The sequence below is a fragment of the Meleagris gallopavo genome, chromosome 7 (assembly GCF_000146605.3).
Source record: "Meleagris gallopavo isolate NT-WF06-2002-E0010 breed Aviagen turkey brand Nicholas breeding stock chromosome 7, Turkey_5.1, whole genome shotgun sequence".
Lineage (NCBI taxonomy): Eukaryota > Metazoa > Chordata > Aves > Galliformes > Phasianidae > Meleagris > Meleagris gallopavo.
In genome coordinates, this window is record NC_015017.2 from 7,679,518 (window position 1) to 7,693,667 (window position 14,150).

The 14,150-nt window shown below is 45.3% G+C and overlaps 1 protein-coding gene and 1 long non-coding RNA gene across 2 annotated transcripts in view; both read right to left on the minus strand.

Annotated features, from left to right (window-relative positions):
• LOC116216803 overlaps window positions 1-4,151 on the minus strand; it is a 7,637-nt gene extending 3,486 nt beyond the window's left edge. Inside the window, exon 1 of the long non-coding RNA XR_004160288.1 lies at window positions 3,248-4,151. This is a non-coding gene — a long non-coding RNA (uncharacterized LOC116216803). The remainder of the gene's footprint in view (window positions 1-3,247) is intronic.
• A 2,173-nt stretch (window positions 4,152-6,324) lies between these two features.
• Window positions 6,325-14,150, minus strand: part of CAVIN2 (caveolae associated protein 2) — a 9,794-nt gene continuing 1,968 nt past the window's right edge. Inside the window, exon 3 of the mRNA XM_010713381.1 lies at window positions 6,325-8,716. Within this exon, the coding sequence (XP_010711683.1) occupies window positions 7,925-8,716 (792 nt within the window). The 3' untranslated portion in view covers window positions 6,325-7,924. The remainder of the gene's footprint in view (window positions 8,717-14,150) is intronic.

Here is a 14,150-nt window from a genome sequence, read left to right on the forward strand (position 1 = left end):
TATGCATACACTTATCATCTACAGTATCCAGTTACACCTAGAAGCTTTGAAACCTCCCCCTTCATCCCAGGCAAAGGAAGCTGGACAGTTCTTTAAGAATGCTCTATTTCCCCTCAGAAATTGCACACCCAACTTATCTGACTTTATTTTCCACATAATGCAGTCTATCTTTAAATACTCCTTGCCCGTGCTTCCCAAGAATTTCAGGAGTTCATTTCATATTATCATAGAATCATAGAATCACAAGGTTGGAAAAGACCTCTAAGATCTAGTCCAATCGTCTTATTACCACTGCTACCACAAGCACAAAACCTCATCTCGCGGCTCCTCTTCCAGATGGCTGTTGAACACTGCCAGGGACAATGACTCCATGACCTCTCTGGGCAGCCATTCCAGTGCCTGACCACACTCTGACAGAAGCTATTTTTCCTCATGCCTAACCTAAACCTCCTCTGATACAACTTGCAGCCATTTTCCCAGGTCCTGTCCGTTGCCAGGAAGAAGCGACCAAACCCCTCTTCACCCCAACCTCCCTTCCAGAAGTTGTTTAGTACAATGAGGTCTCCCCTAAAGCTCTTCTTCTCCAGACTAAACAATCCCAGCTCCCTCAGCTGCTCCTCCTAAGTCTTGTACTCCAGACCCCTCACTGGTTTCATTGCCTTTCTCTCAGCACGCTCTGGAGCCTCAACATGGTTCCTAGGGGCCCGTAGCAAGGGGCCAAAAACTGAACACAGTGCTCAAGGTGCGGCCTCACCAGTGCTGAGTAGAGGAGGTTGATCACCTCCCTGCTTCTGCTGGCCCCACTAATTCTAATGCAGGCCAGGATGCTGTTGGCCCTTATGGCAACCCAGGAACCAAAGAATGAACGAACCCACCTCCCCTAGAACAGCATGGGTTGAAAAGGATCACAATGATCATCTAGTTTCAACTCCCTATTTTGTGCAGGATCGCCAACCACCAGACCACGATGCCCAGAGCCACATCCAGCTGGGCCTTGAATGTGAATGGGGCATCCACAACATACTTAGACAACCAGTTCCAGCATACCATGCACTTAATTTAACAGCTTGACCCCCCCCTTGAACTTGAAACTTCTCTAAGTTTTTTCTCCAGTACTCATCCAAGTAAACTAGCTGATCCTGTCAAACCTTGAGGTACAACAATTCACCTATATTGTTGCTTTCACCCTTTTACCGTATCCTCCCTTCTAAAGGCAAAAAGACCTTGACTGAGTCTAAAGGCAAGTCCAGAAATCATCTTTTAAATCTTTACACTGAACCATTTATGTCTGTGCACAATTAAACTCATTAAGAATAGGGGTTAGGAACCGAGATGCTTGGGAACTGTTTCATTATTTTTTCTTACATCTTTTACCAGCCTATCTGCCTTCTGTACTGGCAAAAGGCGAGTGGTAAAGGGCGACATTTGAAGTTCCACAGAACCGTTCTTACTCATGCTTCTATTACAGGCTTGAGACCCGTTATACTTTCTGAAGGTACGGGATGTTGTCCATGTTTCGCAGCGTCACTCCCTCCTCGGACAGGGATTTCGAATCTATCAGTTGTGAGTCCACCCCTGTTTCCTTCCCCTGTTCACACCTTTGGATATGTATATATTTTTTAATCATTGGCTATTAAATTCTTTGACGCCTTTCTATCTGTTTCACTAGTACTCAACCGCAATCCTAATTTAACTATGATATGTCTCCCCAGTGAATGGGTCCCTGCTTCTGGCACATATAACAATCGCCCTTTGACTATTTTACCTACCCATTTTAATTCAGTAGCCTCAGTAAATCCAACTGTCATTCCAGATCCCTCTGCCCCAGTTATTCTCAAGGTGTCCCCAGTTAAATTCAGTCCTCCTCTTTTATTAGCTAAAGATAATCGGGAATTGATCAATCTGTTCTGCTAAACCAATAGAATCTTTAACCACTGCAATTCGCTTTTGAAGTTTCTCACCTCTCCACGATTAAGTGGGGAGTTTACTTATCCTGCATCTCTAATAACATTGCAACTTAGCGAAGAGCACATGCACGCGAGTTACCGTAGTTCATAGTGTTAGATTTAACTATGCAAGAATTTATAATACCCCCTCTGCTTTGTTCTAATTGTCTCTCAAACTGGCAGAACTTGCTCTTTTCAGCACCAGCACTAGTCGCAGAGCTCCGCTTAGGTAGACTGTTAAGGGGCTGATGCCCTCCCCTCTGTCTGCTGTCTCCAGCCTCACTCCTGTAGTTACACAACTTGACTAGAGGCCAGGATATTAAGAGGGTAATGCCATTCCGTAGAGGAAAGAGATGGAGTATAACGCTAAGGAAAGGTACAGGGAGTGAACAGCTTAAAGGATCCCATCTGGGGTTTCTCTGTTCTTGCTTAACTACAGAGTTCTCTGTAGCCATAATTAACTGCTGTACTCCTTAAATCCAAAAAGCAGCCTATGTTGACTCCTCCTCCAAAGCAAAGAAACGAACAACCAAAAAAAAAAAAAAAAACAGTTTACTGCTTATGTGCATGTTTGTAACCTGACAGATACAATCCTAGCCAGACACATATTTTAGCCAAAACACTCATTCCCCTACAATTGGTTATTCAGGTCTTACTAGATGAATACAACATCTAATCATTTTCCATTTATCCTTATTCCTGGTTCTCAATTTCTCTTACAATTTTTCATCATACATCGTAAGGACTTAAAGCAGTCACTGTCCTGGGGGTCCTCTCTCTGTCCCCCACATTTGAGTTTCCCTTGTCTCTCAGCAACCTGCCGTCATGCTCTTCCGCAGCATCACACACCGTGATTCTCAGTTCTATACCATGAGGTCTACCATCAAGCAACCCTTCCTGCAGGATGTTCACATACAGCGTACGAGTCCCAGACCTCGACCTCCAAGGCAGTACTTATTCCCATTTAATTGTTCTTACCCTAGTTTAAGCACAGCAGACGCTGCGATACCTGCTGTCTTTCCCTAACTCTCAGCTGTTCACATATCTTGTCTATTGAAAATGCCCTCGGGTCCGCAGCTGGCTTCACACTGAACAACCACTACCAACCCACGGGGCCACAGAATCAAGAGCTGGGTGCAGTAGAGGCTCGCCGCAATTGACTTGGTTTCCTGGATTTCAGCACTGAATTCTGAGAAACACACTATACAATCAATGAATGTGCACACCTTATAGTTAGGAGGTATGCCACACAGCTTGTCTACGTAGTTATTACACCGAAGCAGAAAAGATAGGACTCTTACCTGTATCCTGGGCTCGCTTGTGATACTCCAGCAAAGTGGATCTCCAGAAGAGTTCATTCCCCCTGGTAGTCAGCTCTTAAATAGGTCTAGGAGAGGTGGAGCCAGGCTGCACCCCTTCCTACAGCACAGGGGAATGGCCTTCACCTGTGCTCCAGTGGATGACTCATTGCTCACCTCAGGTGATCCATCAGAGGTTCAGGCAGTGATTCAGCAGTTCCCATACACACGCTCACAATAGTGGTTTCTAATAAAGCAAAGATTTTTGAGAAGAGCAGTTTATTCATTACTGCAATGATGGGTGCACGCCCCTTAACAACAAGGGAAAAATTGCGCAGCTAGTTGATGTAAACTATGCCGTTATATACCCTGGGCCCAAAGCAGGTAAAGCCTTTCCTGGAGCTCGTTGCTTCCATGTCTCAGACTCACCGTCTTTCCTCACTGTTGCTACCTTACATTTCCATACAGCGTCTGTTTCCAACGCATTGTTTATGAGGATGTTCTGTACTTTTTATGGCAACAGGAGGACAATATTCTCGAAAATTAGCACACGCATTCTGCCCTGCACCAGACTCTCCCCTACCCTACATAATTACCTTACCTAGTGCCTGCGCCAATTAAACCTATGTCTGAATGCCCCAGTCTTCACTTGATTCTGTTTGGAAGCTTTCTTTGTGAAAGCCAAGTTCACCCATGGTACGTACAGAAATACTGGAAACCTCCACTGCAAAAACATAATCGAACTCTCACACGTCTTCAGGGCAGCCTTCAGAAGGCCGTTACAGTATTCAATAAGGCTTGCCCCTGTAGGATTATACGGCAAAAGGAATTGACACCGAGTATTTTATTATTTTTTTTTCTTCTGCCCAACACTGTACTATTACACCAGTAAAACCAGTTTCTGGGACTTGAGGTGTGCCGCTTGTATGCAGCCATCAACCTGGGGATCACCTTGACGGTGTATGCCTGGCTCGCTCTTGGCGCTGGATAGGCCTGCATTGGTCCACTTGCTCTGTCGACCCAGGTCATGGCTTATCTCGCCCCCCTCAGACTGGGGGAGGGCCCGGTGTAATTAACCTGCCATCACTGGAGAGGACTGCGTCTTCCCTTGGGCTGCTCTTTCAGGCAATATTCTTGGCTTCATCTTGGAGACGAGCATCGCAGTCTCAGCATCCCAGGATGATATCAGGCAGGCCTGGGCCTGTTTAACAGCTAGCTCTGCTTGCTGGAACGCCTCTTGTTCCTTCTCCCCCAGTCTCATTTTTGGCCTTACTTTGTGAGTCAATACAAAGGCTTCAACAGCTGTGCTAGGTGGGCTATAAAGCAATGCCAGTAACACAACATAATATGCCCAAACTGTTGCTACCTACTTGGCCTGTTAGGGACCTGAGATGCCTGACTTCTTTTTACTTTTATGTCACTAGTAGAAAGGGGCTTATTGTAGCATGAGGTCCCTCATTCCTGCCAAAACCTTAAGGAGATTTGGAATATTGAATGTGCCATCATAAACCGCCTCCTTCATCCCTATCTCTCTAATACTTTTTTGGCATACTTCCATTTAGGTCCGCAAACTGGTATTTATTGGCACTTAAATCCCATGAGGCCACGTGATTCTACACACTGTCGTAACTTACGGAATTAAAGAATGGTTTTTGTCACTACATATTACCATCACATATGGTCTGAGAGCCAGACTTGTGGTAACAGACCCAAGTCGGGAAATCTTGGGCCCACTAATTACCTCTCTTTGAGCCCCCTCATCCCATCATCCCCATCGACCCCCTCTGCCCACACAGCACTATGCTTAACAGCTGAGACTCCCAGATCCTCTACGTGGATTGTAGTTTGCTTGGCCTTCTTAAATTCATAGACTCAATTAGATCAGTAGTGACCCTAGATCTTAAGTTACCCTTTCCCCCTTCTAACAGTACGGTTAGATTTTTAAAAAAGTTACATTTGAAAGCATTGCCTTCAACGCAAAGATGTAACTGTATTTCCCAGTTGCGAAACTTGAGCTTCTGAAAGTTCATTTTCATCATTTAGTTCTTCCTCAGAGGATTGATATTTCTTAAGACTGAGTAACAGCAGCCATACTACAACAAATGCTGCTGCTACTCTTTCTTTGCTCAACAAAAAATTTTATCCCACTTCTATTTTTACGTCAGCTATTTCTAAAAAGAATTTAATAATGGGACCATTATACCTTATAGGCCCCTGTTCTTTAATAACTGATACTAATGTGAACAATGAAGAACCCAGAAACCCTTGGATTTTCCTTTAGTGTTACTCTGTCAGTATATTTGGGGTCCTAGTAACCACCCAGTACTTAAAAAAAAAAATTAATAGAAATAAATAAAAAACAAAACAAAAACCATTTTAATTAAGTATCTGGTTGGCTAACCAAGTGTAATGCTATAATGCTACAATGTGATGGAAATAACAGCAACCATCTCAGGGTAGCACAATCCTAGACTACAACCAATGAAAACTAGACTGAATGTACGAACAGCGAATACAGCAACACACACACACAAAAAAAATCTAATTACCTTCAAAAGCCTTCAGAAAAACAAGGAACTCGAGTGAGATGCCTTTGCCTCCTCTGCCAGACCTTAAAAGAGGTCTGGGAAGGGGTGGATCCTGGCTCCAGCTCCTCCGCTCTCATTGCTTACACCTGAGTTCCCCTGGGTTGCCCCTGCCTTCCCACCAGGTACTCAATCACTGCTTCAGGCCGTGGCTGAGCATTTCTGCTGCACAGCTCAAAAGCGCAGACAGGCCAGGCGGGTCTGGCAGCAGTTTACCCAGTTCAACACAGATATGTTTTCAGGGCTATTTAAAGTGGTATCATGAAGAGTGCGTGTGGAGCTAGCAGGTTTGGGGAACTGTCTGGCCGTGCTCTGCTGTGTTTAAGGTCTGATGGTGTCTGGAAGCACAACCTGAGCACTTTTGGTGTTCGCATCATCGAATGACAGCAGACGCTGAGGAAGAAAAGCAGGGGACGTCAGTGCACTCAGAAATGCCTGACCTTTAAATTTAATCTGCCGGCTTCTCGCACCGCTTCTCCCAAAGACTGAAAGAGCTGCGTTTCACGTTATGCTTTTATTTGTCATGTTTGTCGTTAGTTACAAGTAAAAACATTGGAAATCCACTGTAGTTAATACAAAATACAAATAAAGCCACATGAGTTATGCCTTATTTTTTCCTTGCAAACAGTATCTCCTACATGACGCTGTATACTTCAGAGCTTAACTTCTAACAGTACTTGCCTACAGTAGGCTCTTAGCAACTAATTTCCAGTGTGATTTACTGGTCACCGAAACCACCCTCGTGGAGCAGTATCTGCTAAACATGTCACAATGGTGGTTTTTGTCGTAGTTTTTATTTCCCCTATAACTGGTGATGCTAACTACAAGTTGAAGGAAGCAACCTTTTAGTGCAATGTTAAGCATCGGTAGAATTATATTTGTATGTATATAAAAAAATAACCCAATGCATAAACAAACAAGGATGTAAGGCGACCGTTGCGGGTGTTGTGGTTCCCTTTTTTCGCCGCACCCTCACCTTTGTGAAGTGACAGGAATGAACATTCGTAGCGAACGGGCTCCTCTGGAACCTCTCATTTTCCACAAATTTTGCAAAATTAGGCATCCCGTTTTGAGAGCACGGAGGTGATCCCGAGCTAAGTTATTGACAGAGAATCAAATCTCGTGCCTTTGCAGACTCGTTCCTACGTAAACGCACGCCTGTCATCATATTCAATTTGCCTAAAAAAGCATTTTCACCTTTTTGAAGCATTGCCCTTACATCCCTGTTGTTATCTAACTCTTTTGTGTAGATATAACTCTATATATGAAATAATTTGTAAAAAGATAAATTATACTGTTTCCAAAATACTCTGAGATACAAAGTTGTGCAGGTGCAAAGTTTGATAGCATTTTGTTACGAGGATTAAGAATTAATTAATTAGTGTTATCTGAGTATATATTATTTAAGCTGGAAGTATAGATTTAATATAGCGGGCTTTTATTTTTGCTCCCATCCCCCTTTTTCCTTAACGTTTTGTAGCGTTTCATACTTCCTTCAGACTATCTCTGTGTTTCTAATGTTTCTATCAAACTCCTCTCTCTCTTTTTCTTAACTATTTCCAATCCACTAATGGTACAGCAGCCGATTACACATTCATGCCTGTCGCTAACGTATTTCTGTAACTCTGGTAGTTTGAAGTACATCTTTTCATTTCCGTATAAACACGGTCATTTCTTCTAAGCGAGAGACTACTGACAAAAATCCTGTGCCCTCAGAGACCGATGGAGTCAACGTTTCAGTTTTGCTATGTACTCTGCTCTTTTGGCCTTGCGACATCAGGGAGCAAAGCTCCACACCGTCTGCGCAGGTTTGCAGCTGCAGAGGCTGTCAGCGTTCACAGAGCATAGCGAAGAAACCACGCTCAAGTGTTCTCGCTGGTATTTCTACGCTCACATACAAAATTACTCGCAGTACTAAATACTCGGAGAGAGGAAAACTGAAGTATTTGGGCATTCCGATACGAAGCAGTAAATTATCATTGCAGAGAGAAAGCTGGAAGAAACCCGAACACCGCTACCACACGTGTAGCGGAAACCAGTCATTCACTTAGGCAAAACCGTGAGCATCTGAAAGCTGAAGGACGGCTCTGACGTCTTAGGCTGTTTGGTCTATCTGCAGAACAGCTGCTTGGGTTGTTTCTTCATCGGATTCTTCCATTTCTCCGCTGACCGGTTTGCTCCTTTCATCGTACAGTTTCTGGCTGGATTCTTCGAGAGGCATCCCGTACTCTTCATCATCCTCCACAATGGACAGCTCAATGTTGTTGTTCGTCACGGCGCTGCTTTCCATCTTGGCTTCTTTCTCCAAAGAATCAATGACGGCTTTGCTCTCCTCGGCCAAAGAAGTGGTGGGGGTCATATCTGAGTGCATGTCGGCGAAGGACATCTCCTCCTCGTTCTCGGCCTGTATCTCAGTGCTCGCTGTATCTGCCGGTCTGTCTTCGCCTTCAGCGGGGCTTTCTCCTTCACGGGATTTCTTCACGTTGAACGTGAGCGGAACTTTGAAAGGTGAACTCTTGGAAGAGGAGGATTTCTGATGGTGCACCGTAAGGGATTTCTTAATCTTCTCTCTCCGTTCGGGCGAGACGATCTTCGTGCTGATCTTGTTCATCTTCTTCTCGATGTTTTGGCGGGAGAACGCTTTCTTGAGGCTGTCAACCTTCTTCAGGCTGGTCCTTTTAATTTTCTCAGCTCTCGACTCTTCCGCTTTCTCGTCTGCGCTGTCGCCCGCGTCATCTTCTTGATGTATGTCATCCTCTGAAGATAATTCCACTGTGTGCAAGGTTTCTTCCAGCGTTTTGTTCTCATCCACGGGCTCTTCTTTTCCTTCGGTAATGCTGGGAATAGGCTCCTTTGCAAAAACACTGGCAGGGATCTCATTTTCCTCCTGAAAGAAATGACAATATTTGAGTTTCATAGTTCACAGATTTAATAAATAAACCACGACCCTGAACAATTACTTCTTTTTTTTTATAAATTCCAACAGCGAGAGGAAGGATGCTGAACATCTCTTGTTGTTTCAGCGTATTTAACCAGTAACAAGCCACTCGAAGCCCGCTGAACCATTATCTGGTAACAGTTTAAGACTAATGAGCTGTCAACTGTAAGATTTCTCTTTCAGAGTGACTTGGAATGTATGCAGAATAGAAATTCCATTATTTGTCATTTGAATGAGCTTCTCTTTTTAAACACTTCAAAGGTTGTACACCTATCCCCGAGAAGAAGGGTGATATCGTGGCTGCAGATGCCTTGGTGCAGACAGATCACCTGTGCCGGCCTCGTTCTCAACTAGAAGAAAAGACAGTGAAGCTTCTTGGCTAACACTGGACTTAGTATGGCGCATAAAACACGACCCACCATTTATTCTTCTCCTTTCTACGATCACAGTGATCTGGATATTACTTTTGGGAGTTAAGGGCGTGAAGTTTTGCCCACTGGATGCATAATAAGATTTATTATTCCCTGCCTAACCCTACTTCCTTTGGATGGCCTCAGGTCTTTGGGAAGACTCGAGGGGAAGAGTTGTTTGGGAGGGGTTGGCCGAAAACACCGATGCTAGTGTCGATGTGCCTTAAACACACCTCAAAGGCCTCTGTGCTACACGAATGACTGCTCAGGCGCTGAGAATGCTTCTTTGTCTTCGTGGAGAGACAACCAGGGAGTCTGGGGAAAATCTGTAGACCTTTCCTCTCCCGAGGCTCTTTCTGTAGAGTAAGCAATGTGGCCCAGGATATTTAGAATGCATGCTATTCTACAGCTATTTAGATCACAGAAAAAAAATAAAGGGAAATCTTCTTAGCGTACTGGGAATAGCTAGAAAATGGCAACGGAGAAACGAAAAAAAAGCGTTGTGATTTGGAAGGATTTATCGGTCTTTTTTTGTGTTTGTTTGTTTTGTTTTGTTTTTTAACCAAAAAATTATTGTTAGATATGAGAGCAGCAAGCGCTGAGTGAAATGGTTGTAATAGCCTCAGCTCTCTCCCCAGTGGGCCTGAGCTTACAGTTAAAAGCGGAAAAAAGGCCACATACGCTGCCAAGTTCATGCTCATTATTTCAGGGCTGGACATACAATTGTGAGTACTGAGAGCAGTGTTCTGAGATAGATTTGCTGGCAAGGATGGCAGAAGATGCCGCGCTACTTTGTGCAGTTCTGTTTCTTTCTTTAAAAATAAAACAGTAAAGGCTACTGTGTGGCTCTTCTGCAGCCCAGCAATACGCTGGTGAATACCTGCGTACAAGAGGGACTTGGGCGTGCTGACGAGTTACGCTGCAGGATAAAGAAAAGCATCACCAAAGGGACGGCTGGACGCGGTCTGGATGCTCCCACGGTTTGGGTGCAGTTGCACAGACGGCGCTCTCTCTCTGGTGGGAGCCCTGACAAAGCCAGCACCCTTCTCCATCTGCCGCTGCAGATCTCGCAGCGACCGCGACTACAGAAAGCACCTGCGCCAGCTGTAAGTGAGCCTAACTCTTACTGCAGTACAAACATTTGTATTTTCTTCCTGCTGCAGATAGTGAAATGTGGATTATGTGAGTGGGTGCAGTTTTAAATGACTCCCGAGAGCATGAGAACTCAGTAGAAAACATAATTTACTCGTCCTGTGCATTCTTTGCAAACCTAGGTAATTGCTTATGGTTTTAAACAACTCAGCTGCAAGCTCCTGAATGGCACAGAAAACCGATTTCAGTAAGTATGGGTAGGCTTTTGACTTGTGACTCTAGTAGAGGGCGTCACACAAGCTGAACACGGAGCGGTTAGACCCAGAGGTGACCAGCATGGCTCTCTTCAGGGACAGACTGTGGCCATGTCAGGCTGAAAGACTGCTGAAAATACAAGTATGGATTTCATTTCACCTTCTGTCAAATTTGCGACTCAGTAGAAGGGAAACAGTCAGATTATCCTTGTTTTTGGTTTCTTTTGTTTTTTTTTTAAATTAATTAATAAAACCGAAACCAAACACCCTCTGTGTGCTAACGAGCCAATGATTCAATTAAAAAGTGATAATAGGGCGTCTTTGACAATCAGACAGTACTGGCAGTTAAGAAATCACGTGTGTCTAAGCTTCCCGTATGGCCTCGCAAACACCAGCCTCCGGGCACCTCCTGCTCTGCTTGAAAAATGGGAGTAGCATGCTTTCCTATCTCACAACTGTAGAAGACCTTAGGATTATGGGAACCATTAAAATGCAAATAAAAATAAATGATTTAGAAGGCTTTGGAAATGCAGAGGTGGGGCAGTAGGAGCGCTCTGTGCTGCAACAGCCTCTCCTATTTCAGTTACTGGTTCGGCATTATAAGTGAGCTGTTGTTAACTTTTAGGCCTAACGTGTCCACATGACATCCGTATTCTCTTCTGATAAACATCTGAGCTGCCTGGTATTTCATTTAGAAAGATGAGAACAATACAGTTAAAAATGCCGACGGTTACAAACTGCATATTTTCCATGAGAGGAGAGGAAAAAAAACAGAGGAGGAACTTTTTACTTCTTCCTCTAGATCTAATCTAAAAAGCTAGGAAAGGAGCAATACCTCTTGTCATTATCTAGATTTGAGTTAAAAAACGGCACTTGCATTTTCTGATGTCAGTTTGTATGTAGCTTGCGAGCCTGAATTCTATTTTTCCTTGTAGAGCTGAAAAGAAGGGTGCAGGATCTCTGCACGCGAGCTGTTGCTAATGCCAGGAGTATCAGCAAAGAAAAAAGCAGTGCCTTCCTCTGGCCGTGATCAGCTCTTCCTGAGTACCTCCCGTAGGTCCTCATCCCATCCACAGCATATGCTGAGAAGGAGCATGGCCACGCTTAGTAGCACGTGACTCTGAAGCCCGAGGCAGCAGGTGGATGTGTGCCTGATGCTGCACAGGGAAGCGCTTTGGTTTGGATTTTTGTTGGATTTGCCATACTGCATGTAGAAAGAGGCCCTCGAGAAGGGGAGGCGGCATTTTTCTGTGCCTACAGCAGTCCTTGTGCTAGGTGCTGTTACAATGCCCAAACGATTACTAGCCTCAAGCTTGTTTTGCTCCGCAAATAGGTATTTCTGTCAGAACATGACTAATGCTCCTAAAAGCAGCCGGAGCTCCGCCTTCACCTCCTTCCCGCCCGTGTTCTTCAGATCAGCATGTCCCAATGGGGCTGGAGCTGCAGGAGGAGGAGGATGTGTCTGGCTGCCCATCTGCACGTCCTGTACGGGCTGCGGTGTCTGTGGCTTGGCCGCCCCATCCCCTTGCCCTAGCTGGATCGCGTCCCGGGGGCCACGCGAGACGTTCCTGTCATTAAACTATCTAAGAATAACCAATATGGAATCAGAGAACCGTTACAGTTAGAAAAGACCTCCAAGATCATCTAGTCCAGCCGACCATCTACCACCAATATTGTCCATTAAATTGTCCCTTAGTACCGTACCTACGCGTTTCCTGAGGACCTCTGGGGACAGTGACTCCACCACATTCCTGGGCAGCCTGTTCCAGTGCCTGACAACTCTTTCAAAGGAGAAGCTTTCCCTAATATCCAGCTTGAACCTCCCAAACGAGAGCACTCGTCTGGGGATGAAGCGTTCACCAAGAGCAGCATCTGACATGGGTTTGAGTATCAGGGTGCTCAACCCCAGGCTGTAACCTTGTCATACTGCATCTGGCCTACTTTCACTAGCAAACATGACACGTTACTGAAAAGTTCAACACGGGCCTTTCTCCTCTTGAATTCTGCTTCTACAGCTAAAAGTAAAACGGCCCACCAAACCACCACCAAAAACCCAGTCATGTGGCAAGCACAAAATAACAATGCCAAAGCTTAACAAGGATTTTTGAAACAGTCATTTCAGTGTTTTGCTAAATTGCTGTGTCATTTGTAATAACTTCAGCATCCCCGGACACTTGGATACGGTGACATTAAAATATGCCACCAATTACCACAAATATACTCCAACTATTATACGAAGGAGCAATGCAGACAGTCTAGGGAGAGAAAACTGCTGTTTTGATTTTCACTCTGAGCTCCTCTCCGAGCTGGAAAAGTGGGTCCTCGTAAGAAAGGTGCTGTGTGAAGTCCGTTTTCATTTCGAGTTGAAAAGAAGTCTCCCCAGACCGAAGTCGCACGCCATCAGTTTCACCTTTGTTTTTAAAGAAATCTGGCATCAGTATGGCCTCGCTGACTTCTCTTTCCTGGTATTGTTTTTCTCTGGAAAAGCAGAAATCCCAGCCAGCCTTCTGCTCTCTTTTCCCTCCCTCCAATTACCCCACGTTGGCTAGCGCTCCTCTAACCCCTGCCCCTCCCGTGGGGAGCCTGCTTGTGCTCCTGGCAAGTTTTCACTTTCCTGCTGGCTGCATCCTCCCAGTGGAAAATCTCATCTCCTGCCTGGAGCGAGCCCTGGGCGCGCCCCGGAGCACCCCAGCCATTGCCTTCATCAGCTGAATGGCAGCCTGCCTTGCTTAATGCTTGTGTATTATATATTGTGTATAGGTCCCTCCCCACCAGAACATGGTCAGTGACAACCTTGTGACAGAGGCTGTGTTTTAGGACCCAGCATTAAGGAAGGGCTCTGACTTTAATGGATGTAAGCAGTTCCTAACTTTGCAGAGCTGGTTAGTAGCAGGAAGCAAGCTGTCAGGATGCTGCTTCGTCCTCCAAACATCTCCTATGTGGTTTCTTTCACTCACAGCCCGCAGTTGTTGTGGTAGCAGCGGGGTCCCACATGCACAGCACTTCACTCTACGTGCTCTGCCTTCTAAAAATGCTAAAAGTTGGGTTTCCTAAAGGAAAACGCTGTATACCTTGTAATACGTGTCATGAAATTTCCGCGCCCCTGCTCGAGTTAAGCACAGCCTCCCCGTGGGGTGCAGTAAAGATGTGGGCCTGGAGGTGCCCATTCTCAGCTAACAGGAGGTGGCCATGCTCTGACTCACAGAGGCAGCTCCCAAAGCTCTCAGAGGAGGCCAGCAACGTGCGTCTTTCCATTTAGCTCTTCCAGGAATAATTTTCACATTCCTTCTGGGGTGGAAACTACAAGGGCCCCTCCTCTCCGGGCCACGCCACACACACTGTCATTTGGGAGAACAATAAGCAGAGCGGAGGGGGCTTCCTCTCCGTGAGGACGTGGCTGGACGCTGGCCAGACCTGCCAACTTGGTCGAAATTAAGGGTTTGTTTGGTTGCTTTGTTTTTTTTTCTTTTTTAAACAGGAATCAACTGTCCAAGAAGCAGAGCGAGCAACTGACGCCATAATACGCAGCCGACAAACTCAGTGTACTGAGCTGTGACACACCCGAGCTGTACGTTCTGTATGTCTCTCTCTCTTTTTTTTTTACCCCTCTCCTTTCCTTTTTCTTTT